At 44.7% G+C, this 27,556-nt stretch overlaps 5 protein-coding genes across 5 annotated transcripts; 4 read left to right on the top strand and 1 right to left on the bottom strand.

Annotated features, from left to right (window-relative positions):
- Window positions 1-1,121: 1,121 nt before the first annotated feature.
- Window positions 1,122-2,427, top strand: EDB91DRAFT_1059395 (uncharacterized protein; the record flags this gene model as incomplete). The annotated part of the gene is made up of 5 exons (XM_041314241.1): window positions 1,122-1,487; window positions 1,542-1,774; window positions 1,825-2,187; window positions 2,240-2,288; window positions 2,338-2,427. The coding sequence occupies 5 exons, from the start codon at window positions 1,122-1,124 to the stop codon at window positions 2,425-2,427; spliced, it is 1,101 nt and encodes a 366-aa protein (XP_041173053.1).
- An 869-nt stretch (window positions 2,428-3,296) lies between these two features.
- Window positions 3,297-4,094, top strand: EDB91DRAFT_1252590 (uncharacterized protein; the record flags this gene model as incomplete). The annotated part of the gene is made up of 3 exons (XM_041323527.1): window positions 3,297-3,527; window positions 3,574-3,757; window positions 3,808-4,094. 3 exons carry the CDS (start codon window positions 3,297-3,299, stop codon window positions 4,092-4,094), a joined length of 702 nt encoding a protein of 233 aa, XP_041173052.1.
- Window positions 4,095-4,715: 621 nt separating this feature from the next.
- EDB91DRAFT_1239076 (uncharacterized protein) lies at window positions 4,716-5,553 on the top strand (the record flags this gene model as incomplete). Its single annotated transcript, XM_041321805.1, has 5 exons — window positions 4,716-4,718; window positions 4,809-4,870; window positions 4,964-5,170; window positions 5,220-5,254; window positions 5,282-5,553. 5 exons carry the CDS (start codon window positions 4,716-4,718, stop codon window positions 5,551-5,553), a joined length of 579 nt encoding a protein of 192 aa, XP_041173051.1.
- Window positions 5,554-6,236: 683 nt separating this feature from the next.
- Window positions 6,237-7,172, top strand: EDB91DRAFT_1059393 (uncharacterized protein; the record flags this gene model as incomplete). The annotated part of the gene is made up of 3 exons (XM_041314240.1): window positions 6,237-6,368; window positions 6,445-6,643; window positions 6,955-7,172. The coding sequence occupies 3 exons, from the start codon at window positions 6,237-6,239 to the stop codon at window positions 7,170-7,172; spliced, it is 549 nt and encodes a 182-aa protein (XP_041173050.1).
- Window positions 7,173-25,575: 18,403 nt separating this feature from the next.
- On the bottom strand, window positions 25,576-26,406 carry EDB91DRAFT_1338797 (uncharacterized protein; the record flags this gene model as incomplete). Its single annotated transcript, XM_041325634.1, has 5 exons — window positions 25,576-25,629; window positions 25,660-25,679; window positions 25,733-25,889; window positions 25,961-26,053; window positions 26,382-26,406. The coding sequence occupies 5 exons, from the start codon at window positions 26,404-26,406 to the stop codon at window positions 25,607-25,609; spliced, it is 318 nt and encodes a 105-aa protein (XP_041173049.1). The 3' UTR covers window positions 25,576-25,606.
- Window positions 26,407-27,556: the final 1,150 nt, after the last annotated feature.

Below are 27,556 nucleotides of genomic sequence, written 5' to 3'. Positions count from 1 at the left end.
ATGGAGCTGTCGAGATCTATCAGCCTATCCGCATCAGAATCGTTTTCATTAAACCTTGTCTCACCACATTGTTCGTCCATCGCCGTTCCCATCGATGCACCAATTCTGTATTCGACCTCGCTTCCTTGAACATCGTGGGCTCGTAGCAGACTTACCCATGGTCACAACCCCATTCAGGGGCCTTGCGGCTGGCCCCTTGCAAACACGCAGTGTAGACCTGATTTTTCCTGGCCTAGCGGGCGTTTGGCCCAAGAGCATGAGGCGCCTAAGACCCGGCCTACACATCGTTAGACCGGATTGATACAAACACATTGGCAGTGCAAAGGGCAGTACTATTTCTCACTTACCTCCAAGACTGGTAGGTGGATGGAATTAAGTTACCGACAGGGCTTTTTTATGGACAGCGAGAACTACAGCTAACAGCCTTTCCGTTGGAGTGGGGGACCCCTAGGCGAGGGGCGGAGTAGCAGCCGGGTAGCACCGTAGCTTAGTCAGCCACTCAGTGTTCTTTGGGCTTTTGTCGTGGGTAGTGCTCTTCATCACTTTGCCTTGCTCGCGACACGCAGGCACACAGTCGCGGATACACCGCTCCACCGTCCCCTCCCTGTCTGCCACTATGTCTCTCACAGCAGAAGAGAAACCATGGACCCTCCATGCTGGACTCTATACGAGGTCTTTTACACATTTTTCACTGTTTCCACCAACTGACCTTGGTCTTTACAGGCCTCTGTATGGGTCAGAGTTGTTGCACCATGATTTTTCTGAACCGACGGATGGGTAAGCAAGCGCAAACACACGACTTGGGAACAACCCGCCTGACATCGTAAAGCTCAAATGAATTTTGCATGGGGGTGTCTTTCACATGCATCATCCCTCAGTCCCAGCTGGTGTCCTCTATCCAAAACGCATTATGTTTCATGAGGTACTTTCAATGCAGTTACTTTTGACAGTACTGATGATTAGATCCTAGATTTTCTTCCCCGCTTCTGGCAGCGACCGTTGATAAACACGGTCCAGATCCAACCGTTCCTATGGCAAAGTCATGGCTGTATGAACCCGTTTTCACTCTTGAAGATGCGAAGAAATGGGCGGAAGCAAGCCTCACGGTGCACAGAACAACAATGTCCGACGACGATTTTGTCTTTTCCATAAATGAGGTCCGGCTGCCTTACACAAATGGCGATGAGCTTATCATCAAGCAACATTTCGGTTGCCACCTTGTTCTACGCCCCAGTGGGTTGCACTCGATTTTTTTCCACACTGCTCATTATCTCGCGGACGCCTTCGTCATATACAATGCTCTCTATCGTATTTTTGACTTCATTACTAACGACACTCATCCGTCCCTTGACTCCCTTGATTGGGGGCAAGAGTGGAGAAACCTTCCGGTCGGTCCTGTCACTGCCACTGGAGGGCCAAGGGATGGTTGGGAGGCTGGAGTAGAGGCCTTACATACTGCGGCACGTCAGGCGATGGAACATCAACAGGTGAATGGCTCTCGCTGTCTCCCATCCCCAACACAAGTACTCACGCCCCTAAAGCACTCGAAAGGTCTGATACCACAACGAGATCAAGCTCTTGTGCGAAGGGCACCTGCGCGCCTCCATAGAATATTGGATGCAAAAACGTTCAAGGAAATTCTCGATGCACTGGCGTTGACAGACTTCACTGTCACCCAGCTTTTTGAAGCAGCTCAGATGCTTACTGTTCTGAGGGCCCATCACTCGGAACCCCTTCGTGACGACAAGGCAAACGTTATGCTGGACTTCACAGTGTAAGTAGACTCGATGCTGTGATCACGCAAAATTGATGAGAGGTCATCAGTATAGCGTACCAACGATTTCTAGTTCCACCCCACGACGCACGTTCGCATCATGTCTCATTCTTGTGCGCTTTCCCCATGGTTGTCTATGCGAGCGACGTGCCTTGGGAGGCAAGTCCAAAAGCACAATTACTTGCGGTCATGACGAAGATCAGGGAACAATACTCGATCCGGCTGTCCAACAAGCATCTTCCTCACATCGGATACGATCAATATTTCCAAGACAATCCAAATGCACTCGCAATCAACAACTTCAAAAGGGTCGAGGATAGCCTCCCTCTCAATTGGCCCATAGGAGCTCAGAACCCAATGGTGCAAATTTCGGACATGAGGATCGGGGGCAGATTGATAGATTTTTATCGTCCGTGCGTTGACCCATTTGTTTTATAAGCGTATCCCGTTCACCATGCCCTGCAGAATGACGCACATATGGACCTTGCGCTCTGAATTGCACATTCATCTACAAGTGAGTCAATTTCGCGGGATTGGCATGCAACTGACCGGACGATTGGCAGTTCTCCGACGTGTACGATAAATCGTACATGGAAGAATTTTTGGATAGCATGACTGCCATTGCCCTCTGGATCATTGACCGGGACGCATAGTCAAGTGTCGGCGGTGAGATTAGCTCTCATATTCAACCAAGGCGCGAAAGCATTTTGAGTTTGTGGATGTAGGTAGACTGAGAGTGGTTAATCAACCAACCAGCTACTTTGTAAATTGTGTATATGTTGTACAAACCTGCGACAGGGTCTTACTACCTGCTGTATGTAAGTACGTCAACAACAGCCTCAAGGAGTGTGGAGGAGCTTTGTTGGAAGATGCCCACCCTTTCAATTCCGTGCTGCAGCTGGTGCCAAGAGAGGACTTTCTTTCCTGATCAGCAAACTCACAAGTCCATTATAGGTGACTTACTACCTGATGCATCAAGATGAGGTGTTCAGCCACGTCAGATCCTCCGTGATCTCCATAGCAGTCTGATTGAGCAGTTTGGTCCTATGCTCAACCTGAGAAGGTGGAGAAGGATGGATATCATTAACAATAGTGATAGCGATCATCATATGTCGGAAAAAAGCAAAGACCCATTGTAATGCTGCCGGCTTACAAGTTGGGTCATGTGCATTTTAAGGTACCTTAAAATCCCTTTTCAAGGTTGGCCGAAGTCATCAAAAGCGTGAGATATTATTATGCAATGACTGATAAACATACTGATTTAGATATTAATAGTGGTTCTCAAAGCGAATGTAGAAAAAAATTCACAGCAAAATTTTGCGAAATTGGATGCTGCCAGTATGGCAGGTTTTGAACTCTGCCATGCCCTGCCTTGCCAGTGTGCTCGATATTGTTGTTACTGGCATCGACACTGCCAAAGCATCAATCTGATCTTTAATTGCTGTTATAAGAAACACCCTGGACAATGTCACGCTCCAATCAGAAAGCTTGAGGTGGAGTCTGGGTCAGCACACCTGCCAGCATGGACACTGGGAGGAAGTGTACTATTCATTGGGAAGGGGTCCATAGTGCTCATACTGAATGTCTACTTGCCTGGTGCAAGGAAAATGAAGACACACACATCAAGCTTTTCTCTGATTCTGCAAAGGACACCAAGGAGCAAGGTCGGAAGAAGAAGCAGAGTGGAACTTCAAGAGATATCTTCTATTCACAGGTTGCACAAGCTGTATTTTTGAATGATGAGGATCTGGAGGTGCAGTGACTTTTCAAGGAGGACCCAAAGGTATTTATTAAACCAGTTTCAACCCATTTTGGCACATAAGTCTCTAGTTCCTGTGTCATCCATCCTCCCACTAGAATCACCGATCAGATGTTTCAGGCTCAAGAAAAAATACAATGAGTTCAACAAGGAACTCAAGCAGTCAGGAGCTGGAAAGACATATGTGGAACTGCAAGAGGATCTGCAGATGAAGTTGTTGATTGGTAAGTTTCAGCTGCTGTTCATATGCACATCTTAATTGTGTCTCTGTCAGATACAAAGCTCAAAAAATTTCCCTGGTGGCCTGACCTTCATGGCTGGTGGCAGACAAACCCAGCTTTCAATTACACATTCTCTACTGCAGACGCAGGGCAAGATTTTGCATCCGCTGCATTGGAACATTTTAATGTTCCCAAGCAATCACAACCACTGGCTACAGGTGATGACAATGTTCACATGGATGACAATCCTGAAGATGGAGAAATAGTTGAGATTAGGAATTGCACTACAGATGATATGATGGTTGACCAGTCCCCCTGCATGGAATCATTTGAATCATGATCCTCACCACCATCACCACTGTTACCTTTGGACCATAGTCCTAGCAACACACCTAGCTCATTCTCACTAGCTCCATTGCCACACTGGTACTAGGGATTAGCAGGGGTATGGGTAACCCATGGGGGTAAGGGGTAAGGGTCTCTAGGGGTACGGGTAGCGGTTCAGTTTGACAGACCCCTGACCCGTCAATACCCATCTCTTCAATTATCCATTTTGGTGTCACAGCTGTCACAACTGTATAGGACATCAAAACCTTATTCCTATTATACTCAAAAGCCAATCTAAAATGAAATTCTTCTCATAACCCTGTTATCTAGATCTACAATACCATGTCTAAGTTAGGCAAAAGGGTAACGAAGCTCACGACGAAGGCAGCCCAGGCTTTGGCTGAATGAGCCAACAAGCTCAAATGAAAAGCTAGCCATAGCAGTACCACTATCAAGACCTCAAAAAAACTCAAGGGTACCACACTTGAAACAAGCTCTGAGTCTTCTTCTTCTCGGAGCTTGAGTCCCACACCCACATTCCCAAGCAGCCATAAGGCCACTGTTCACACCAAAGAAGATGAGGATGCTCTCAATACCATTATTATCAATGATACTGACTCTGACACCTCTCGCGATGGTAAGAACATTGATGATGGAGAATCCTTGGAGGCAGAACTTGGTTTGTCAATCTGCTGATCACTGGACGCACACTAAATCAATGTCAGAGTGTCTGAAAAAAGACTGGAACTCACCCGTCTATGCATTTTTTCATCCTGAAGCTGACATTGAGTATGTACATGGTTGACGATGCCACATATTCAAATGTGCTGCAAAAGGTTGTCAGCAATGAATCCGCCGATTCCTTGATACTGGAGATGCAAGGTCAACTGGAAACATGTGTAAGCATGTCAAAAACTGCTGGGGGGAAGATGCACTTGCTGCTGCAGTTCAAACCAAAAATGCCAGGGAGGCACACGAAACTGTTGTGCAGGGTATACTTACGACAGGCACAATAACGGCCTCTTTTGAACGAAAGGGGAAAGGGAAGGTGACTTTTTCACACCATCAGCACACAAAAACGGAGACAAAGTAAGTACTTCCTTCAGTACACAAGATCAACCTAATATACATATTTAAGGGCCGAAATTGTCCATTGGGTTTCCGAAAGCTTTCGTCCGTTTGAGGTTGTGAACAACTGAGGGTTTCAATCCCTCATGAAAACAGGCAGGCTGGAATACTATATCCCTTCACCATCTACAGTATCCCGTGATGTCCATCTGGTCTTTGTGCAAACACGTCAGCAAATAGCAAACATGCTCCAGAAATACGAAGGTGAACTTAACTTTGCAATGGATGCATGGACGTCACCCAATCACAAAGCCTTCATGGCAGAATCCGTGCATCTTGAGCACAAGGGCAAGCCTGTGGCTATGATTCTAGACATTGTAGAGGTACCGAAGGTGAGCAATTAGTTAATCTATGTCTATGAACAATGTACTTACTGGAAACACGCAGTCGCACAGTGGTGTGACCCTAGCAGAAGCATTTGTGAAGATTCTGCAAGACTTCGGGATATCAGACAGATAAGGTATGGACATGAATAGGAAGGACTTACCATGTTGATCACAAATCTTGAAGATCTTGAGCATTATGTCCGATAACGTGTTGAACAATGTTGCACACTTCAAGGGCAAGAACTCACAGACCCATTGCTTCCTCCATGTTGTAAACCTCATTGCAAAGTCACTAATACGTCAGTTTGACCCACCAAAATGAAATGGGGATGAAACCCTTGATGATCTTGTGAAGGGTATGGAGCTTGAGGAGCAGGTGACTGTGGAAGATGGTGATGAGGAGGGCAATGATGATGCACCAGGATGGGTTGACGAGGTTGCATTACTTATGCCAGATGAGCAATGTGAACTCCACAACAATATTCGTCCTATCAGGCTCATACTCGTCAAAGTGAGTTTATCTTATCAAATATAACAAAAAAAACAATCACCAGTTTGCATAGCTCCGAAAACTTGCCTTTAAGCTCATTCACTCCACCACCCTCCTGCTGCCAGCCTGGCATGAGATCTTGAAGGACTTGCAGCTGGGAGTCAGAAACATGCCATGTGATGTTGCAACTTGCTGGAACTCAACATTTGACATGTTGGAGTTTGTGCTGGAGTACCGGACCACAATTGACCGAATTACTGACAAACGCAAACTGGGATTGGGAGAGTATGAGCTAGATGACGAAGAGTGGATGCTGGCAAAAGAATTGTGTGATGTTTTGAAGGTGAGTGATGTGTTCTGAATGTTGCGCACCGCTGGTTTGCTGACTAATCAAAATGACTCATTGTAAGATTCTCAAGCACGCAACAATGTTTTTCTCTTGTTCAATGCCAAACCTCGCTATGGTTATACCAGCGATGGACCATATTGACACCACCTTCACCAACTGCATCATCAACAAGGCCCGTCTTCAGCCAGCCATCCATACTGCCCTCGGACTTGCAAAAAAAACCCTCAACCACTATTATTCACTTACAGACTTGTCAAACATTTACCGCTGTGGGTACAACAATTCTGCTGGGTGCAGAAAGTATTGGGTCTTGCTGCCTGCTGCTATACCTGCAAGGAGGTGCATTCGACCCTAGAGGGTTTCTGGACTAGAGCTAGGTAGTGCTCAGAGAGAAAAGTGAATCAAAAGAGTACTGCTTATGGTGGTGGCTCAAGAAGATTGTTTGTTTACATAAGCAGTAAAAATGCGTACATAAACTAAGTAAAAACCATCAATACAAGCCCAGAGTAACATAACTCCCTACACCGCATTGCCATGGGTATGTTTTTTTTTCATTCATTTAAGTTAACTAACTAATTAGGTGCTACAGTTCTCCACCCTCGCCACAAACTCCAATACTTCAAGCAGGCAGGATGGCAGCCGGAATGGATTACTACAGCCGAGGCTCTAGTTCGCAACCAGTATACAACATCTTATCGATCTCACAGAATCCCTCCTGACGGAGCCCTGAATGATGGCGACAACTCTGCTAGTGCTCACCAGGTATGTGAGCACACTCAAATACTGGTTGCTGACTGACTGGTCCCCAGGGAGACTTCGAGAATATTTTTGACAGCTTGCCCGCACTCGCTAAGCCCCAGCAACGCATCGTGCAGAATGAACTCAACACCTACCTTGCAACCAATATTGAAGATGTTGATGATGCCCTGCTCTGGTGGCACTGAGCGCTGTCACACATTCCCCCGTCTCTCTCATATGGCCCTGGATTATCTTACAATACCTGGTAAGATTCTTTTTTTTGTATGTGCTAATAACTGATACATTCACACACACTGTAGCTACGTCTGTTGATGTAGAACACATTTTTAGTCGTGGCCGTCTCATTCCATCTCATGTGTGTAATCATCTCTTGGCTCAATCGATGCGCACACTACTCTGTGTTGGATCCTGGTCGTTGATGGGCCTTGTCAAGGATGACAACGTCAAGGCCGTTGCAACCATGGCTGATGTTGAGGGTGATGACCGAGTGATGGAGGATGGATGGGATGATATAAAGGTATAATGGTAGTATACATTTTGTCAGTACTATACTCAATTTGCACTCAATTTTCATTGTACCCATGGTGTACCCGCCAGAGGTCATGTACCCATGCATACCTGTGGTACCCTCAGTGATACCCGTACCCCTTGGTATGGGTAGGGGTTTTGGTGGGTAGGGGTACAGGTTAGCTCCTGGATACCCGGGGGTTACCTGTGCAGATCCCTAACTGGTACCGATGACCGCAACTCCCTCCCATCTCAACTTTTGACACACATGGTGTGATATTGTTGAACTCTCCTGAGCACTTGCCAGCACCCAATCAAAATGCCACTGATAATTCACAATCTTTTTTTTCTGATCTCAAAGAGTCTTCACCTAGCCTTCAGTCTACGCCCATTGACTCAGAAGACTTGGATATTTGTGCTAGCTGAGCACTGCAGTCTCTTTGCATCAGCTCACTTAAAGGAAGTCATGAAAGTTTGCCTTCTCTTGCTACAAAACAATCTTGTGCACCTACTCAGAGTGCTTCACCTCAATCTAGTCGCCCCCCCCTCTTCATCACACAAACACCCTGGTGGCAGTGCTCTTGATCAGACCTCTGCTGCTGCAGAAAGGATGTCTCAGACAGCAGATTCCCTAATGATGCACCTTGATGGTAAATGTGAGGGTCATATCGAGCATGAACACTATAAATGTATGAAACTGGAGAAGTGACATTTGGGCTTGTGATCTCAAGGCCTGCAGTGCTTGTGATGAGCAGGAACATGCAATGTGTCTTGCTGAACAAGATCATCTCCACATGTAGGAGAGGATGATGCAACAAATTGAGTTTGTGAGAATTGAGATTGAGCTATCGTGTGCACATTGAGAGGAGGAGGAGGAGGAGGAGGAGGAGGAGGAGGCTTGAATTCATTGTATTGCCATGGAGTGCAGTGGTGATCAAAACTGAAGTAGGTCTGTACAATATCATCATGTAACAGGTTTTTGGGAAATGCAAACCATTTTGTGCTTGACAGTGCCAACTCAGAGGCAGTTGCAGAATGAGTTCACTCAGGGTCTGGAGCTCACAAAAACACTCCTTTCTTGAGAAAATCTCAAGTGTGACTACACACAACAAATGCTACAGGTTTGTGATAAGAGCTTACTCCAATGAGGCAAGCAACCACATCTTTAACACATTGCGAAAATCCTGCCCCACAGTTCCAATGCAGGTCTGATCACCTACTGCACCACCCTCTTGCTAATCCTCTCTTGTGTCACCATCAGCTCGCCTCAACCTCTGAGTTTGCTGATAGAAGCATGTGTTTGAGTCTTCATGGTTTGATTTTTCCTTGATTTTGACAATTAAATTATGCAGAATGAAGCACAAATGGATCCACATGTTTGTATAGTTCGAGGTCCTTCTGGCTTTGGATTGGGATGTGAAGCTCCTGCAGTGATTGGAACCAGCCCTTGATAGAGCCAAAAAAAATGCTCTGAACAAACATGGACCTAGACGCTGGGTAAGGACTATGAAAATATATTATTTAATATCAATGCTCACTGTTGACAGGTTATAGTTGAACATCTTTTTTTCTGCCATCAAACTCCCTCCTGGTGGCCAGTTTATATGGTGGTACACACCAGGTTTGTGCAGCATACACCAAGTCCATCCATAACCACCCTCCTGCACCAAAAAAGGACTTGGGATGCTGGGAGACCCTTGTTCATACAAATACATTTGAGTCATGAAGACTCCCAGGTATGCCAATGATGTAGTCCACAATATGGAGGTTGTGAGGCAATATAATGACCTTTTTAATTGTAAGTCACTGTGCCACACACTGAGCTGATACTTACCTAGGCTGTTAGAGAGTAGTCAGAGTTCTTGTCAAAGAAACCTTCCCCATGCCAACCAGGCTTCTCGTGTAAGGGGGATGGAGTCCCATCTACACAAAGAAAACTGCTGTGCCATTCACAACACATCTTTTTTTCCACGTAAGCTTTTGCCTGCTCTCACTCAATCTGATCCTCACGGTTGAGCAGATCAAAATGAGTGGCCCAGTCATGCAATTGCAAGATTGCGATCATCACCTGTTTGTAGCAGTTGTAGATGGTCCCCACAGACACTCCAGCCTAGTCAGATATATCTTCAGTAGTTGCAACATTGCCATAATGGCCAATGCCATTGAGAAAAATGGCGAGCTGGACTGCAATAGGGAGTTGTGGGTTATTCAATTCATTATAGAAGATAGGGTGTGGTTGAATTAATGTTGTAAGTTCATCAAACACATCTGCATCACAACGGAGATTGTGGCAAAAATTTTGAGGTGATAATAGTGCCCACTCTTGCAGCAAGTGTAGCTAGGGTGCGTGGCTCAGAGACAGATGGACATTAAGCACCTGACACTATTGTGCAGTGCCCCAATCACATCAACAAACTGTGTAAAGACCCAATCACACATGTCTGGGATACTGCTTGATAGAACATCAGAGTATGCTGTCGAGAGCAATGTCAGAGAGCTGATCAAAAAAGGTAGATGTGATGTTATGACTAGAGTTCACTGAATGGCAAAGTCTAACACACAACCACTAGGACTCGGTCACAGTTGATGAATAGATCAAAGATAGGATTGAGCGTGAACATCTAAGTCTACCACCAGTGTGGAAATGAAGAGGTTAAGTCTAAGGAGTACTTACGCTAACCAACCTACTTATATACATAACATTGAAGAGGAGATATCTGAGTATGAAAGAAATCAGCCTAATGATAAAAGAGTTGTACGATACTGCAGATGACTGAGCATGACATCATGATATATAAGCAATGAGTCAGATGGTGACTAAATAGAAGCCCAAGATCCGACCAGTACTTCTTTCAGAAGCGAGATTGTTCTAGCCTGTGGAGTTGGGGAACCAATTGGAGAAACAACAGGTGATATGTGAAGAGGTGAAGATGTGATGGGAAGTGAAGTCACATGACCGGTTCAGTAACTAGAAGTAGCCAGAGGAAAGCTGAGGAACAAAAAATGATTTGTATTTGGAATTCGTGACATTACCCCCTTTCTAGGTTGAGCGTCCTCACAAATGTAAGATGGTCAGATATTTTTTTGTCTCCATTCGAGGAAACCGGGTGTCTGTAGAATTGGAATGATAGAGCTAGCGATTGAATGTGATTTTGGAGCGTCAGGATGTGTGGCATTGTGGGTACAACAAGTGCAGCAGCAAGAAATTCGATCTACTACACAGTTGGGTCTTTGCTGCCTGCTGCCTCACTTGGGAACAAGTGCAGTTCGACCCTAAAGGGGATTGCTACTGGGGAGTACTAGTCTCTGTCTAAACGAACCCTAATCAACCCTACCACAGGTAGGATGAGGATCAGCAAAAATGTGGAACAAGCAGGAACTCAAGTGGAATGAAATGGAATGAAGCGGAACTCAAATGGATACAATGCGGAATGTACTGATTTGTCGGAACTTGCAGATCAAGTTGAAGGAGGTATATCACAAGGTTAGATTGATAGTGAGCATAAGTCAAAGCAGTCCTCTAGTAAGGTGAAGGAAAAGTTAGAGAAAAGTCGGAAGGTAAGAGATGGGATTCGATCCCAAGCACCGAAGCCCTGAGTACCACTATGTTATGATCAACGTTCACCAAATGGTAAAGGTATCACACGACCACTAGGACTTGTCAAAGTATAGAGAAAGAGATGATATTGAGAGTGAACGTCTGGGTCTACACTGGGTAGGAACGAAGAGGTTAAGTCTAAGGAGTACTGACTATGATTACCTTAACTATATACATAACATTGAATCAGAGATATCTGAGTCTAAAAGAATTCAGCCAATGAGAAAGAATTGTATGATACTGCGGATGATCTAGCATGATGTTGTGATGTATAAGCAATGAGGTCATAGTGGAGATTAAGTGATTGGTAATGGAATAATTCTGGCCCTAGGCGTAGGGGAACCAATCGGAGATGTGATAGGTGAAATGTGAAGGGGTGACAGTGTGACATGTGAAGGTGTGAAAGGGTGAGAAGTCATGTGACTGGTTCAGGTACTGGAAGTAGCCGAAGGAAAACTGAGAAATGAAAAATGGTTCGTGTTAGGAATTTGTGACATTACCCCCTGTTTAAGGTGAGTGTCCTCGCGAATGTATGATGGTCGAATATTTCTTTTTCGCCATTCGAGGAAATCAGGGGTTGTCAGAATTGAAGCAGAGATGCATGCCAATTTAACCACATTGGGGTTTTTTGCATAAAAGTCGGCTACAATAAGTGGCGCATTCTTCACATCTTCTTCTGACTGCCATGTTGCTTCTTCTACTGAATATCCTTTCCACTTTACTAAATACTGCAACTTGCGTCTGTATAGTCGCGTTTGCAATATTTGTTCTGCTTCATATTCTGGGATTTGATCAACAATCTCTGGAGGTGGATGTTCTAGAGGTGGGTGGTCAACAAGTTGAGAGGTTCAATGTGGGGTGAGTAGCGATACATGAAAGACTGGGTGGATGCGATATTTACTGGGGAGTTTCAACTTGTAGTTTAGCTCGCCAGTCTTCTCTTCGATTTCAAATGGTCCAAGACGGCGGTCAGACAATTTTTGGCTCAGATGACATTGTTTGATGTTTGTTGCGTCTAGCCATACCTTGTTGCCTGGTTTGAATTCTGGTGTGTCTTTTACTTTATGGTCATAAAAGCGCTTCATTTGATCGTTTGCTATCTCTAGTGTCACCTTTGCCTCTTCTTGCACTTCCTTCATTTCAGCTAGTCTCTGGTTGGCTTGGGGAATTGTGTTGGAGAAGTTAGGGGAAATTATGAATTCGGGATTGTAGCCGTAGAGACATTTGAATGGAGAGTGTCCAGTGACTGTTACGGAATTGCTATGTGTGAATTCAGCAATTGGAAGCCAAGAAACCCAATCATTCTGATGGTAGGATGTGAAGAGTCATAGGTACTGTTCAACTTCTTGATTGACTTGTTCCATCTGTCCATCAGTTTGTGGGTGATATGCAGTAGACATGGACCATTTGATCCCTAGTCTCTTGGACACTTCCTGTGTGAATTTCAACACAAATTGTGTTCCTCTGTCTGAGATTGTTCTCTTTGGAGTACCATGCAATTTCCATACATGTTGGATGAATAAGTCCACAATGCCTTTGGAATCAATGTCTTTGGTGGTTGGAATAAGATGTGCTTGTTTTGTGAAACTGGTCGACTATGATGAAGATGCTGTCTTTGCCTTCAGATTTTGGAAGATTGACAATAAGATCACAGCTAATGAATTGCCATGGACCTTCTGGAATTTTGTTTGGTTTCAAGGGTCCATGGGGTTTAGACAGTAGTGCCTTGGTTTGCTTGCATCGATCGCATCCTTCTATGTAGTCATTGACCCATTTCTGCATCTGGGGCCACCAATAGTTACTGGGAAACTAGTTCAAGAGTTTTAGCTCGTCCCATATGTCCTGCTGCAGGCGAGTCATGGAAGATCTCCAGCACTGAGCTGACAAATGTCTTTATTGTTGGGGACATACACCAATCCTCTGAATAGAATAAGTCCATCCTCCTGTATTCCATTCTTCTGATCCTTTTTGCAGTTGTACAGGTGCCTTTTTGAGGGTTTCAATAGCATTTCAGACTTCCAGGATCTAGGTCTGTGCTGTTTCTAATGCGTTTCAACAGCAATTGTTCTCCTTGGATGAGAACTTGACCTCTTTTGCAGCTTTTATTTGAAAAAACTCGGGTTTTAAAAGCACACAATCCAAATTGTCATCTTCTACCCCCTCCTTGTGGTCTGGCCTCCTGGACAGAGCATCGGCAGTGTCATTCACCTTCCCCAGTTTGTGGTGCAAAGTAAATTCATACTCTGCAAGGAACAAAGACCACCTCACTTGCCTGCGAGTTAACTTTTGACTAGTCATGAAGTATTCAAGGTTTTTGTGATCTGTCCAAATTTCCACAGGGTTGGGCTACTCCTTGCACGTAATGCCTCCACTCTTCAAGAGTGTGAATGATAGCCAATAGTTCTTTATCGTGGATATCATAGTTTCGCTCTGTGTCTTGCATATATTTACTGAAAAAGGCAACAGGGTGCCATCGTCCATCATCTTCTAATTGAGAAAGAACACCACCAGTGGTGTAGTCAGATGCATCTGTTTCTATTTTTTGTTTCTTTTGGCATCTGGCATAACCAAAACTGGTGCGGAAGTGAAATTGTCTTTAAGAGTCTGGAAAGCTTTCTCTTGTTTGTCCATCCATTCCCATAGTACATCCTTACGGATAAGATCATTCATGGGTTTGGCAATGTTCAAGAATCCGAGAATGAAACGACGATAAAAGTTCGCGAATCCCATGAATCATTGGATGTCCTTTACACAAGTAGGGGTGGGCCAGTCTTGTACACCCTTGTCCTTTACGGGATCCATGGAAACATGTCCATCTTTTACTACCAGACCAAGAAACTCGACTTCTTTCTTCTCAAAGGAGCACTTTTCTGGTTTTAAGTAAAGGTCATTGTCCTGAAGCCTCTGGAGTACTTCTCGAACCACCTTTCGATGTTTCTCTACATCGTCATTCATGAAGACCAGGATGTCGTCAATGTAGACTACAATGACTTTTCCTTCCTTGAGATCTTGGAAGATCTGGTCCATCATTGTTTGAAAGGTAGCGGGAGAGTTTGTAAGACCAAAATACATTACTACTGGTTCATGATGTCCAAAAGGGGTTTTGAAGGCGGCCTTCCATTGGTCTCCTTCTTTCATCCTGATGTTGTTGTAACCCCAACGAACATCCATTTTTGAGAATAGTTTAGCACCAGAAAGTTTATCAATAAGGTCCTGAGAACGGGGCAATGGGTATGCATTATGAATTGTCTTTTCATTCAATCTTCGATAGTCCATGACGGGTCTGAGTTTCCCATCCATCTTGGCAACAAAGAAGAAAGGAGCTGCTACTGGAGATTCAGAATCTCTCAGTCGTCCTAATTTATATTCCTGTTTAAGCCACTTCTCACAAGCCTCATGTTCTGCGGGCAAAAGGGGATATGCTTTCACATTAGGAGGAAGATCATTAGGGTCCTTGAGGTCTATCTTATGATCCCACTTTTTTGATTTGGGGAACCTAGTAGACTCTTCTTTGGAGAAGACCTTGAGATAGTTGTGGAGCCACTCTGGGACCATCTCTTCTACGGACTTCTTTTCCTTCTTCATTTCCTCCTGTTGAGCTAACTCTGATGCTACGGAGCTTTTGTATCTGATCCACACGTTCTGTGGTGAATCCTCATCTTCGACCTCCTCCACCTCAGGAACATTCTTGGTAGTTCCATGCCTAACATGTCCTCATGATTCCTGTGATAAAGGTGAAGAGTTGAAGTCTGTCGCCTTTATCTGAGGCTCATCTTCATCATCTTCTGCCGGTAAGAGCTCAGGAATTGCCGAAGCTTTTTGTCTCTGCTTCTTTGCATTTTACTGGGCAGTGGTCTAGGGCAACCTTCCCTGTGTTCCAGTTAATGCTAGGGTTGTGGTATCGTAGCCAATCTATTCCAATGATTACATCATCGGTTCCTAGATCTGTGATCAGAAAGGCTACTTCTTCCTCGTGATCCCCTATCCTGAGTTTCAAATTGGTGTAGCTTTTGATTGGTCCAGCGGAATTTTTAGTTCTGTCTATATTCCGGATCGGCAGTGCTCGCAATAACTGCTTGGTTCTGACTTGATTCTTCTCTACAAACTTTTCACTGAGAAAGAGGTTTGTTACTCCGCAGTCTACTAGAGCATTCACTTCTGCTTTTCTTTGCTTTCCTTCCAATGTAACTGGTGAGTAGAAATGTTCTCGTTTATTCCCAGAACAAACTTCTGATACTTCTGTAAACATGATAGCTGAATTACTAAGAATGGAAAAACGATTGTTCACGTCTAAGTTTGCAGTCAACTTCAACCCTTCTAAAAACCCTTATTCTTCTCTGGGTTGTAAATGCTAGACATGGCGATACATTTGTTTATGATCCTGTCAATGTCCTCGCAAGTCAGAGGCTTGACTTCCTCTTCCTTGACTGCTCAGACCACAGGTCCCTTGCCCTTGTTGAGGGGTTCTCCAGTACAGTTCTGGGCCATGTGTCCTTCTTTGCCACAGCAGTAGCATTTGAAACTTGAACCTCCCAATTTGCCTTGAGGTTGGGGTCCACCTTGTATTTTGGATGCGTCTACATCCATTGCATCTCTGCCCTGTGCAATTGTGCGAGCAGGGGTCTGTGTTATGTGAAACCTCTCGGATGAGATCCGGCGGCGCTAAACCCGCAAGGGGTGTTTGAAGTGTGGCCTTTGGCACTAGCCCAGCAAGGAGCTTGCCTGCGCTAAGTTTGAGCAAGGGTTGAGGCCCTTACTTGCGTAGAGTCAATTGGAGTTTCTCAAGGATACGATCCAAGAGATGGAGTTCAACTCAAGAGTATCATCTCAAGAGTATATGGTTCTTTGCACAGAGGGAGTTCTCTTAGGCAAGAGAAGTTCAGACCCTAAGACAAGTATCAGATGAGAACCGAGTAGATTAAAGTTAGAGAATCTATCTACAAGAGAAGTGATATATATATGTATGGAAAGTGAGATACCAGTGGAACGGTAAGGGTACAGGGTAATGGAGGTATTACTGAATCATCAGTAAGGGTCAAGGGTATGTATGAGTCACATACAAAAAGGGGTAAGTAGTACCGGTTGAATGGTAAGGGTAAAGGGCATGGGGAATCCCAATCAATGAGGGAACTGATACAGTGATTAGGGCATAGGGTTCGGGAGAAGCCGTGGCTTCTGTGATCTAGGAGTAGAAGTGAGAGCTTCTCACATTTCAGAACAACGAGATCAAAAAGAACAGAGACAGAAATAGAATCATAACCATGGTCCAGGTCTGGACGAGTCCGAAGAATGAAATGACGTGTAACACTCATGTTACTGTAATAGTCTGGGGTTGGAATGGCTTTCGTTGGGTCCACAGTTTCTTCTCCGCATCTAGTTCCTCTAGGTTTTGCCCAATGGTTAAGGCATGTGAAATGATCCCCTCAAGAGTTTGCTTATCTCTTGGGTTCACATGAGCCAACTGGTTGCGAACCTATTGGTCTAGTCCTAGACGGAACTTGCGAATGAGTTCATAATCAGAGAATTGGCAGTGAGATGCCTTCTGTCTGAAAATGGAAACATATTCTGCAACCATGTGAGTGCCTTGGCGAAGAGCGTCTAATTCCCTAGCCATGACTTCTTCCTTGTTTACTAGTCCCCACATGGCAATCATCTCTGACTTGAGAAGATTATATCCTCCTAGTGCAGAGTAGTTTCTGGACATGACTCTTCTGGAGGTGGTTTCTGCCCACTTTGCTGCAGAGCCCTTGCAGAAAGAAATAATACAGGAACTCTTCTGCTGCTCAGTGGCGGTAGGATAGCCGGTGAAATAGATGTCGCATTGGGTGAGGAAAGTGTCGATGTCAATGGAGCCCTTGTCCCCAGTGAACTCTGTAGGTTTGGCCATTTTGAGATCAGAGCTCGTACTTCCGAGGTAGCTGCCGGTCCCGTCAGCGTTGCTGGACGAAAGGACTGCAAAGCCGTGATAGTTTGCTCTGCTGTCACTAGTCTGTCCCTCAACCTTAGGTTCTCTAGATCCACCATCTGTAGAGTGTCATTCATCTCGTCTAGTTTCTGTTGAAACTCTGCTAGGCGGTGTTTGTGTTTCGCCTTTCTAGTTCTATGACGGTGTGAATGGTGTTGGAAATATGCTCGTGGGTAATGATGGATCCTTGCAGGCCAGAGATGCCTGGAGCCACAGAGGCTGGCCTCGATGGGGTTGGTGTGGATGATTTGACAGATTGGTACCCTTGTTCTTGGAGTCCGCTCATTCCTTGTTGGGATGCCCATGGCACAAGGGGAGCTGGTGACTGAATGGGATGGCTGGCTCCCCATTGCGTGTTTATTTCTGAAGTGGACATGAAGGAATGGGCAGTTGTTTTCCCGACGGGTAGAGTTGTTGTGTAACACGAGAGCTCTTTGCCTGAGGAGACGAGAACAGTATGGAGGTGAAATGGTGACTAAAGGTGCGAATACAGCGCGTGTAGCGGTTCATCAACCTAAAGTAGAACTCGAAAGGAGTTCATGAGCAATGTGGTGAACTTTGGGTCTTCTAGATACCCACAAGCTCCTATAGTAATTGTATCTAGACTGTGAGAGGACAGTTGCGAGTGCCATTCTTTATAGTATGAAAGAAGATAGGTAGCATACAGTTGGCAGGGTTTGGGGCCGAACTGCAGACGTGCGAGAATAGGACCTAGATGTCACTATCTCTTATCAACTGGCGGCTTGTAGTAAGACAAGGGCCTGGTTGACTTCTACTAAAGGTGTACATAAAAAATGAGACACATGTAACGCGTCTGGGAATGATGATTGGAAACATAATCCATGAGAATAATCTCAGCAGAATAGCATGGGTGAAGTTAGTCGAGAATGAAGTGTCCAATACTAAGTTCGAGTTGGAGTGGTAAGAGTAGACTTAACCTAATGTTATGATCAATGTTCACCAAATGGTAAAGGTATCACACAACCACTAGGACTCGTCAAAGTATAGAGAAAGAGATGACATTGAGAGTGAACATCTGAGTCTACACTGGGTAGGAACGAAGAGGTCAAGTCTAAGGAGTACTGACTATGACTACCTTAACTATATACATAACATTGAATCGGAAATATCTGAGTCTAAAAGAATTCAGCCAATGAGAAAGAATCGTACGATACTGTGGATGATCTAGCATGATGTTGTGGTATATAAGCAATGAGGTCATAGTGGAGATTAAGTGATTGGTAATGGAATAATTCTGGCCCTAGGCATAGGGGAACCGATCGGAGATGTGATAGGTGAAATGTGAAGGGGTGATGGTGTGACATGTGAAGGTGTGAAAGGGTGAGAAGTCACATGACTGGTTCAGGTACTGGAAGTAGCCAAAGGAAAACCGAGAAATGAAAAATGGTTCGTGATAGGAATTCGTGACACACTACTTATAGGGAACATTATTTTCAAGGAACACTGAGGTACAGGTGGTAAATTTCTCAGGAAGCGGAAGTGAAGGCAGGCAGTGCACATGGGCGCAATACTCTGCAATAGGGGTCCATGCCATAAGGGCATGTGTCAGTGTGATCTGGATAATGTTAGAAGCAATGGGAAGAGAGATACAGTGTACCAATGGACCTGGAAGGATGGGGACAGGACATGCGAAGGTTGTCCAATGATGTGCAGGAATATCGGATAGTGTGGGCGTGTTCCAAAGGATGCACGGGAATGTGGAACGCATCGGACAATGTGTGGGAAACACGGAACATGCAGAATATGTGGAACTGATGTGAGATGATGTGGAATCAATGGGGTTTTATGCCTACAGTGGGAGCATTCCCCACAGCGTAAAATTCGCTGACTAATCTGGGGGAGTTCTTCAGATTTTCCTCTTTTTCCCATGTCACTTCTTCCAATGGATACCCCTTCCATTTTACTTTGTATTGTAGTTGCTGTCGCCACATTCTGCTATTTATCACTTCTTCTACTTGATACTCTTCTTTGGATTGGACTATATCTGGGGGTGGACATATGGGGGCAATTGTTAAGACCGTGCTCAGGGGTAAAGCGGAGTCTGAGGGGCTTGGCTTCAGCTTGTACGCTGCGCCCCTTACCCGAGTACGTGCCCCTAATTCGGAATGTAGTCCAACACGAATTCTATGAGTTCCGACAGGATGTCGGAATGGGGGTCCTCTGAAGGAGGACCAACGGACTACTAGGTGAGTGCGGGAAAGTCAGGCGGGGGTTGTTCCGCCCAACAGGAGGGAGGCGGGAGACTACTGCGGTCGGAACCAACAGTAGAAGTGGAGTGGAAGGGACTGCTTGGACGAAGTCTGAAGCAGAGCAGAATGGAGGGGATGGATACGAGAGTGCAGGGTTTGGTTCCGACACATGGGAAGTCAGATGAGCGGAGGAACGGGGGAGTGGGGGAATGGGGGAATGGAGGAGTGGGGGAACAGGGGAACGGAGGATTGGGGGATCAGAGGATCAGAGGATCGGAGGGTGGCTGACCTAGGGAGTCAATCCCCTAGGCCGGCTAACAGGAGTTGACTAGGATCAGGCCCAAGTCAAAGAACAGAAGAGCAGGGCTTAGAAAAGGTAATATTCAGACTGAGTATCTACAGACAAATGTACATATGTTTATATACTCTAAGTGATGAGCATAGCATAGCAGATAGCTATGTGCTGAGTGTATAGGATTACAATAGGATGACTGAGACATACAAAAATAAGGCTCAGGGAACAGTATGTATGCAACAGATCAGAATTGCTAGGGTATAGGGATTACTGGTGATCCGAAAAGCGGAACTATGATACCAAATGGTGATAGGACCAGTTGAGTGGTTCCTAGTCTAGGAGTGGACTGGTGAGGCGGTCGGACGGACTGATAGTTGAGTGGGACAAGATGAGCGGAACCGAGTGGGTCGGAAAAGTGGAGGGAGTAGGAGTAGGATCAGGCGGACCGATAGGGCAGAGGAGCAAAACCACAGATAGGGTCCGATGGAAGGGGTATGGTGTCGGAGGACATAGGGGTAGTGTCAGAAGAGCGGAACGGGGTCAGGCAGAGGTAGCAGGGCTAATCCTGCTGAGATGCACTTCATGCATTGTCGGAGAAGGAGGAATGGAGCAGATGGGAAAACAGGGGGTCGGACCAGCAGTAGGGATGCTTATAGGTGGTACTGGGGGTACTCGGATCTGGTATATGACAGCAATTTGAGGTGTTAGTGCGGAAGTTTTGTGGGGTGTGAGTAATCCCACATGAAATACTGGATGGATCTGATATGATTGTGGTAATCTGATCTGGTAGTTTAACTTGCCTATTCACTCGAGTATTTCAAAGGGGCCAAGATGGCAATCCAATAACTTCTGACTTGGGCGTCATTGTTTGATATTTTTGGCATCTAGCCAAACCTTCTGTCCAACTTCCAATATAGGTGCATTTTTTACTCTATGATCATAGAAACACTTCATCCGATGTGGGTGAGGAAAATAGACTCTGGGGTGATTCAGATGTCTAACAAGGGTGCGAGACTAATACTCGTCCTGAGGGGATTGCTACTGGGTAGCGGGTCCTCAAATAAGTGCGAGGAAAGCAAAGACTAGACTCTGTCTAGCGACCCGAAGGGTTCCGGTCCTTACTAGGACTGGAAACACAAAGATGTGGAGGGTACGTGACAAGTGGAACTCAGCGCGCAACAAGCAGAACTAATGCACCACGAGCAGAACTATGCAGAACTAACGGAACTAACGCGGGACAAACAGAACAAATGGGGAACAAACAGAACAAGCAGGGAACTAATGGAGGGAAAAGAAACTACAAGCCTGCAGGAGGATGATTGGGCAAAGTCGGACCAGGCTTGTGTCTGGTACTTGCTCCAAGTCATCGGATCCGATGTCAGGCATTTCGAGCGGAACTCACAGAGGTGGGAACATTGCAATGAGATCAGGAATAGATTCAGGAAGATATTTTAGACAGTGAGTGGAGTACTGGGAAGTACTCTGGAAGTGGAAGTGGAGTCGAGTCTATCAGAAGGTAAAAAACTAAGATCCCATCTATTGCTACCTATATAGGAAGGGGTTCCGAAATGCGCTATGCTACAACTGGGTGAGGCTGTGAGATAAGGAACTGGTCCCGAGTAGTGGAAGGATCCGTATAAGTATCGTAACACATATGAAATGAGATAGGAACATGTTAGTAACACGGGGAACGTAGCTAGTACTCACCAGTGAGGATGGAAGGACAGGGACAGGACGGAGGAGGACGTTCCGAAGGCTAAAGGGATATGATGTGTGTGGTACACAATTGTTCCACTGGGTTCTGCTTGGTTCTGCTTGGTTCTGTGTAGCGGACGGCTTTGGGAAGATGCAGATGGGTAGCGGGATGGTAGCGGAATGCACGGGAAGATGGTGGTAAGGCATGGGAATTATGCGGGATATGGGCCTGCAGTGGGGACGTTCCCCACACTGATCATTTGCTATTTCTAGTATTGCCTTTGCTTCTTTCTGTGCTTCTTTCATCTCGGCTACCCTCTCATCGGCTTGAGGAATGGTATTAGAGGAATTGGGAGAAATGATGAATTCGGGGTTATAGCTGTAGAGGGTTTTGAAGGGATAATGTCCAGTAGTTGTAATGGAATTATTATGTGTAAATTCTGCAATGGGAAGCCATGATACCCAGTCATTTTGACAGTAAGACATGAAGAGCCGAAGGTATTGTTCTACTTCTGCATTGACTCGTTCAGTTTGTCTGTCAGTCTGAGGGTGAAATGCTGTTGACATGGACCACTTGGTTCCTAGTCTTTTTGAGACTTCTTGCATAAACTTTGACACAAATTGTGTTCCCCTATCTGAAATCACCTTCTTTGGTGTTCCGTGCAACTTCCATACATGTTTGAGAAACAAGTCCGCAACTCCTTTGGAATTAACATCCTTGGTGGTCGGAGCAAGATGTGCTTGCTTTGTAAAACAATTGACGACTACTAGAATACTGTCTTTGCCTTGGGAGATGGGTAGACTGGTGATAAGGTCACAGCTAATGCTTTGCCATGGGCCTTCTGGAATTTCATTTGGTTTCAAAGGTCCATGGGGTTTAGATGGCAACACCTTTGTTTGCTTGCATCGATCACATCCATCTACGTAGTCATTGACCCATTTCTGCATCTGAGGCCACCAATAGTTTCATGAGACAAGTTCAAGAGTTTTGGCATGTCCCATGTGTCCTGCTGCAGGTGAGTCATGAAAGATCTCTAGCACTGAGCGACATATTTCCTTGTTATTGGGAACGTAAACCAATCCTCTGAATAGAATGAGTCCATCCTCCGTATTCCACTCTTCTAGTCCTCTTCTCAACTGCACAGGGGCCTTCTTCAAGGTTTCAATAGCATTTCGGACTTCCGGATCCAAATCGGTACAGTTTCTGATACGCTTCAATAGCAATTGTTCTCCTTCTATCAGAATCTGACCTCTTTTTGCGGCTTTAATATGGAAAAACTCAGGTTTTAAAAGCACATGATTGGAATTGTCATTTTCTACCACCCCTCTGTGGTCTGGCCTCCTGGACAGAGCGTCGGCAGTGTCATTAACCTTCCCCAGTTTGTGTTGCAGTGTAAAATTGTATTCTGCAAGGAACAAGGACCATCTTGCTTGTCTGCAAGTTAACTTCTGACTTGTCATGAAGTATTTGAGGTTCTTGTGATCCATCCAAATTTCTACTGGATGAGGTGTGCCCTGCACATAATGCCTTCACTCCTCCAATGCATGGATGATGGCCCAAAGTTCTTTGTTGTGAATGTTGTGATTTCATTCTGCATCCTGCATTGATTTGCTAAAAAAGGCCACTGGGTGCCATAGTCCATCTTCTTCCAACTGAGAAAGTACACCACCAGTAGTGTAGTCAGATGCATTGCTTTCTATTTTCTGTTTCTTTTGTGCATCTGGCATAACTAGTACTGGTGCAGACATGAAATTGTCTTTAAGGGTTCTAAAACCCTTCTCTTGTTTGTCTGTCCATTCCCATGGTACATCCTTCCCGATGAGCTCATTCATGGGTCTGGCAATGTTCAAGAACCTGAGAATGAATCAACAATAAAAGTTTGCAAATCCCATGAATCATTGAATGTCTTTGATGCAGGTAGGAGTGGGCCATTCCTGAACTCCTTTAACCTTGACCGGATCCATGGAGATGTGTCCATCTTTGATGATCAAACCGAGAAATTCTACTTCTTTCTTCTCAAAGGAACACTTCTCCGGTTTGAGATAGAGATCATTGTCCTGCAATCTTTGCAATACTTCATGCACCACCTTTCTATGCTTTTCTACATTGTCATTGGTGAAGACCAAGATGTCATCGATGTATACTACAACGACCTTTCCTTCCTTGAGATCTTGGAAGATCTGGTCCATCATGGTCTGAAAGGTAGCAGGGGAGTTTGTCATGCCGAAGTACATTATGACTGGTTTGTGATGTCCAAAAGGAGTTCTGAAGGCGGCTTTCCACTGGTCTCCTTCTTTCATTCTAATATTATTGTAACCCCATTGAACATCCATTTTCGAAAAGAGTTTTGCACTGGAGAGACGATCAATGAGATCCTGAGAACGAGGGAGAGGGTATGTATTTCGGATGGTTTTCTCATTTAACCTCTGATATTCCATGAGATCCTGAGAACGAGGGAGAGGGTATGCATTTTGGATGGTTTTCTCATTTAACCTCCAATAGTCCATGACAGGTCTGAGTTTTCCATCTTTCTTGGCAACAAAGAAGAAAGGAGCTGCTACTGGAGATTCAGAATCTCTCAGTCATCCTAAATTGTACTCTTGTTTGAGCCACTTTTCACATGCTTCATTTTTGACGGGCGAAAGGGGATATGCTTTCGCGTTGGGAGGAAGATTGTTAGGGTCCTTGAGATCTACTTTATAATCCCACTTCTTAGAGTTGGGGAATCAAGTAGATTCTTCTTCAGAGAAGACCTTAAGGTAGTCATGGAGCCACTCTGGCACCATCTCTTCTATGGGCTTCTTTTCCTTCTTCTTTTCCTCCTGCTGAGCTAACTCTGACGCTACAGAGCTTTTGTATCTGATCCACACATTCTTTGGTGAATCCTCATCCCCTACTTCCTTGATTCTGACATGTCCTCACAATTTATGCAACAAAGGTGAAGAGTTGAAGCTTGTCGACTGAATCTGATGATGGATAGAGGCTCCCTCAATATTGTCATCTTCATCATCTTCTGTCAGTATCAACTCAGGCAACACCTCAAGGATCGAAAAGTTCGTGGCTCTTCGCTTCTTCGCCTTGGTCTTTTTGTCCTTGACCTTGGCTTTTTGACATTTAACTGGACAACAGTCTAATGCCACCTTTCCCGCATTCCAATCGATACTGGGGTTATGGTATCATAGCCAATCTATTCCAATGATGACATCATCGGTTCCTAAATCTGTGATCAGAAAAGCTACTTCTTCCTCATGATCCCCTATCATGAGTTTCAAATTGGTGTAGCTTTTGATTGGTCTGGCGGAGTTTTTAGTTCCATCAATATTATGGACTGGCAGTGCTCGCAACAACTGCTTGGTTTGGACTTGGTTCTTTTCTACAAATCTTTCGCTGATGAAGAGATTTGTTGCTCCGCAGTCTACTAGAGCATTGATGGCTGCTTTCCTTTGTTTTCCTTCCAACGTAACTAGCAAGTAAAAACGCTCTCGTTTATTCCCAGAACAAACTTCTAATACTTCTGTAAACATGATTGCCGAGTCACCGAGAATGGAGAAACGATTCTTCTGATCTATGTAAGTTTGCAGTCAACTTTGATCTATCTAAAAACCCTTCTTCTCTGGGTTGTATATGGTGGAGAGGCAGATCCTCTTGTTTACGATGCATTTAATATCTTCCAGTGTGAGCAGTTTCACAGCTGGAACTTCTCCTTCTTTGATGGCACCGACAGCTGGTCCTTTGCCCTTGTCAAGAGGCTTTCCTGTACAATTATGAGCCATGTGCCCATCTTCTCCGCAGCGATAGCATTTGAAATCATGTCCTGGTTGTCCTTGAGGTCGGGGTCTACCTCCTGTTCTGGTTGCATCAATGTTCATCATGTTTCCTCCTTGCAATGTGGTCTTGGGTGCTACTGCATCAGGAAAATGTGGTAAGGCTATATAGCCACCCATAGCACTATAGACTGCTATACAGACTCCATAGCCCTATAGCTCGTATAGCCAAGTGCCCAATTGTGCAGGCTTACTACACCAGTGTATAGTGCTATATAGCTCTATTAAAGTTGCTATAGCTGGGTGGAACATACCACAACTATTGTAGCTATTATAGCTCAAAACACAAAGCAAAAATTTCTCTTAATAGCTGTTTGTTGCCATGATAGTGTTCTCAAAATTAAAAAAAAGCGAAAATTCCAAATTATATTTCAACTACTACAATACATGTAAACTAATAACTACAAAACAGGCAAAAATGCGAAAATTACAGGAGGAAGAGGCAAGAGAACTAGAAGGAAGAATCAGAGAGGAAAGATGAATACAAAAAAAAGAAAGACTTACCAAATAGTGAAAATTGCGAAAATTCTTGAGGGAAGAGGAGGGAAGGGAGCTAGAAGGAGAGGATCAGACAGGAGGAAGTGAGAGTCAGAGAAAAGACTTGCCAAATGGTCAAAAATGCGAAAATAGTTGGGGGGAGGAGGAGCAGGAGGGAAGAGAGCTAGAAGGAGAGGGTTAGAAAAAAGATTAGTCAAATAGTCAAAAATGCGAAAATTATGGAGGGAGACTTACCAGAGTTCAAAGCACCAGCACCAGTACCAGCACCAACAACATCAACACCAAGAGAAGGATAGAGAAGCAAGAAGAAGAGAAGAGAGGCAAAAACTCGAAAATTGTAAGAAAAATATGGAAGATAATCTAATGAGGGGGCAGTGGGGGGGGAAGGAAAGAATGGGAAAAGACTTGTTGGTTGACCGCATTTTGCTTACATAAGCAGTGCCAAACAAAGCCACAACACAAGACTTGGTGAATTTTCGAGTTTTTGGTTAATAGGACTAGGATTATGACAGTAAGAAAAAGACAATGAAATTGACTGTTAGCATTAGGATTTTGAATACACATAAGGTGAATTTTCGCATTTTTGCTTACATATATAAGGTGTACCTTAACACTTTTGAACCCTTCAATTCCAAGTATTTTCCTTATAACTCACTAAGATCTTGACCTATTGAAGTCATTAGACTATGGATAGACTTCCCTTGACAAGGACTACAACTTTGATTTAATCGAAAAAAGTTCCCACGGTCAAGTTGCTTTCTTGAACCCTCCAATTTCGAGTATTTTCCTTATAACTCACTAGGATCTTAACCTATTGAAGTCATAAGACTATGGATAGACTGCCCTTGACAAGGGCTACAACTATGATTTTCATCGAAAAAAGTTCCCACGGTCAAGTTGTTTTCTTGAACCCTTCAATTTCGAGTATTTTCCTTGTAACTCACTAGGATCTTAACCTATTGAAGTCATTAGACTATGGATAGACTTCCCTTGACAAGGACTACAACTTTGGTTTTCATCGAAAAAAGTTCCCACGGTCTACTGGGGTCTATAGTTGTTGAAATGTTTTACTTCTAAATACACTTACCAAACTTTATGGTAATATATAGACTTTCATGATGTCTATACTGGTCTATAGCGCTGTGATAGCTTGCCATAGACTGTATAGAGCTGTGGTGTGCTATCAGGGCTATATAGAGGATGGTCCTCTATATAGAGATACAGTTTTTCCTGATGTGGTGCAGATGTTGCAGCAGCACCTTGCCATGGATGGCGGGGTGTCCAGTCACTCTTCTTCTCGTTGTCGAGTTCCTCTAGGTTCTGCCTGATGATGAGTGTCTCCCTAATCAACCCTTCCAGTGTGTCTTTTCTGTTAGGGTGGATATGGGCCAATTGGTTCCTAACCCATTGGTCTAGTCCGAAGCGGAGTTTGCACATCAACTCGTAGTTGGAGAAATGACAGAAGGAAAGTTTCTGCTGAAAGAGGGAAATGTATTCCACGATGGTGTGGTTCCCCTGTCGGAGAGCTTCTAACTCCCTTGCTGCTTTCTCCTCTTTATTGATGATACTCCACATGACTTGCATATCTCTCCTGATGGCATCATAAGAACCGACTCCACCTTTAAGGGCCATGGGTGTAATGCTCTCCGCCCATTTTGCTGCAGGTCCTTAACAGAAAGACATTAGGCATGTACACTTCTGTTGTTCTGATGCTCCAGGATAACCCATGAAGTATATCTCAAGCTGAGTGAGGAAGGTGTCAACATCAATGGAGTTCTTTTCTCCAGTGAACTCCATGGGTTTTGCCATTTTGAGATCAGAGCTTGAAGT

The sequence above is a fragment of the Suillus paluster genome (assembly GCF_016628075.1).
Source record: "Suillus paluster strain FC165 chromosome Unknown EDB91scaffold_70, whole genome shotgun sequence".
Taxonomy (NCBI): domain Eukaryota; kingdom Fungi; phylum Basidiomycota; class Agaricomycetes; order Boletales; family Suillaceae; genus Suillus; species Suillus paluster.
This window is presented reverse-complemented; position numbering and strand designations above follow the sequence as displayed.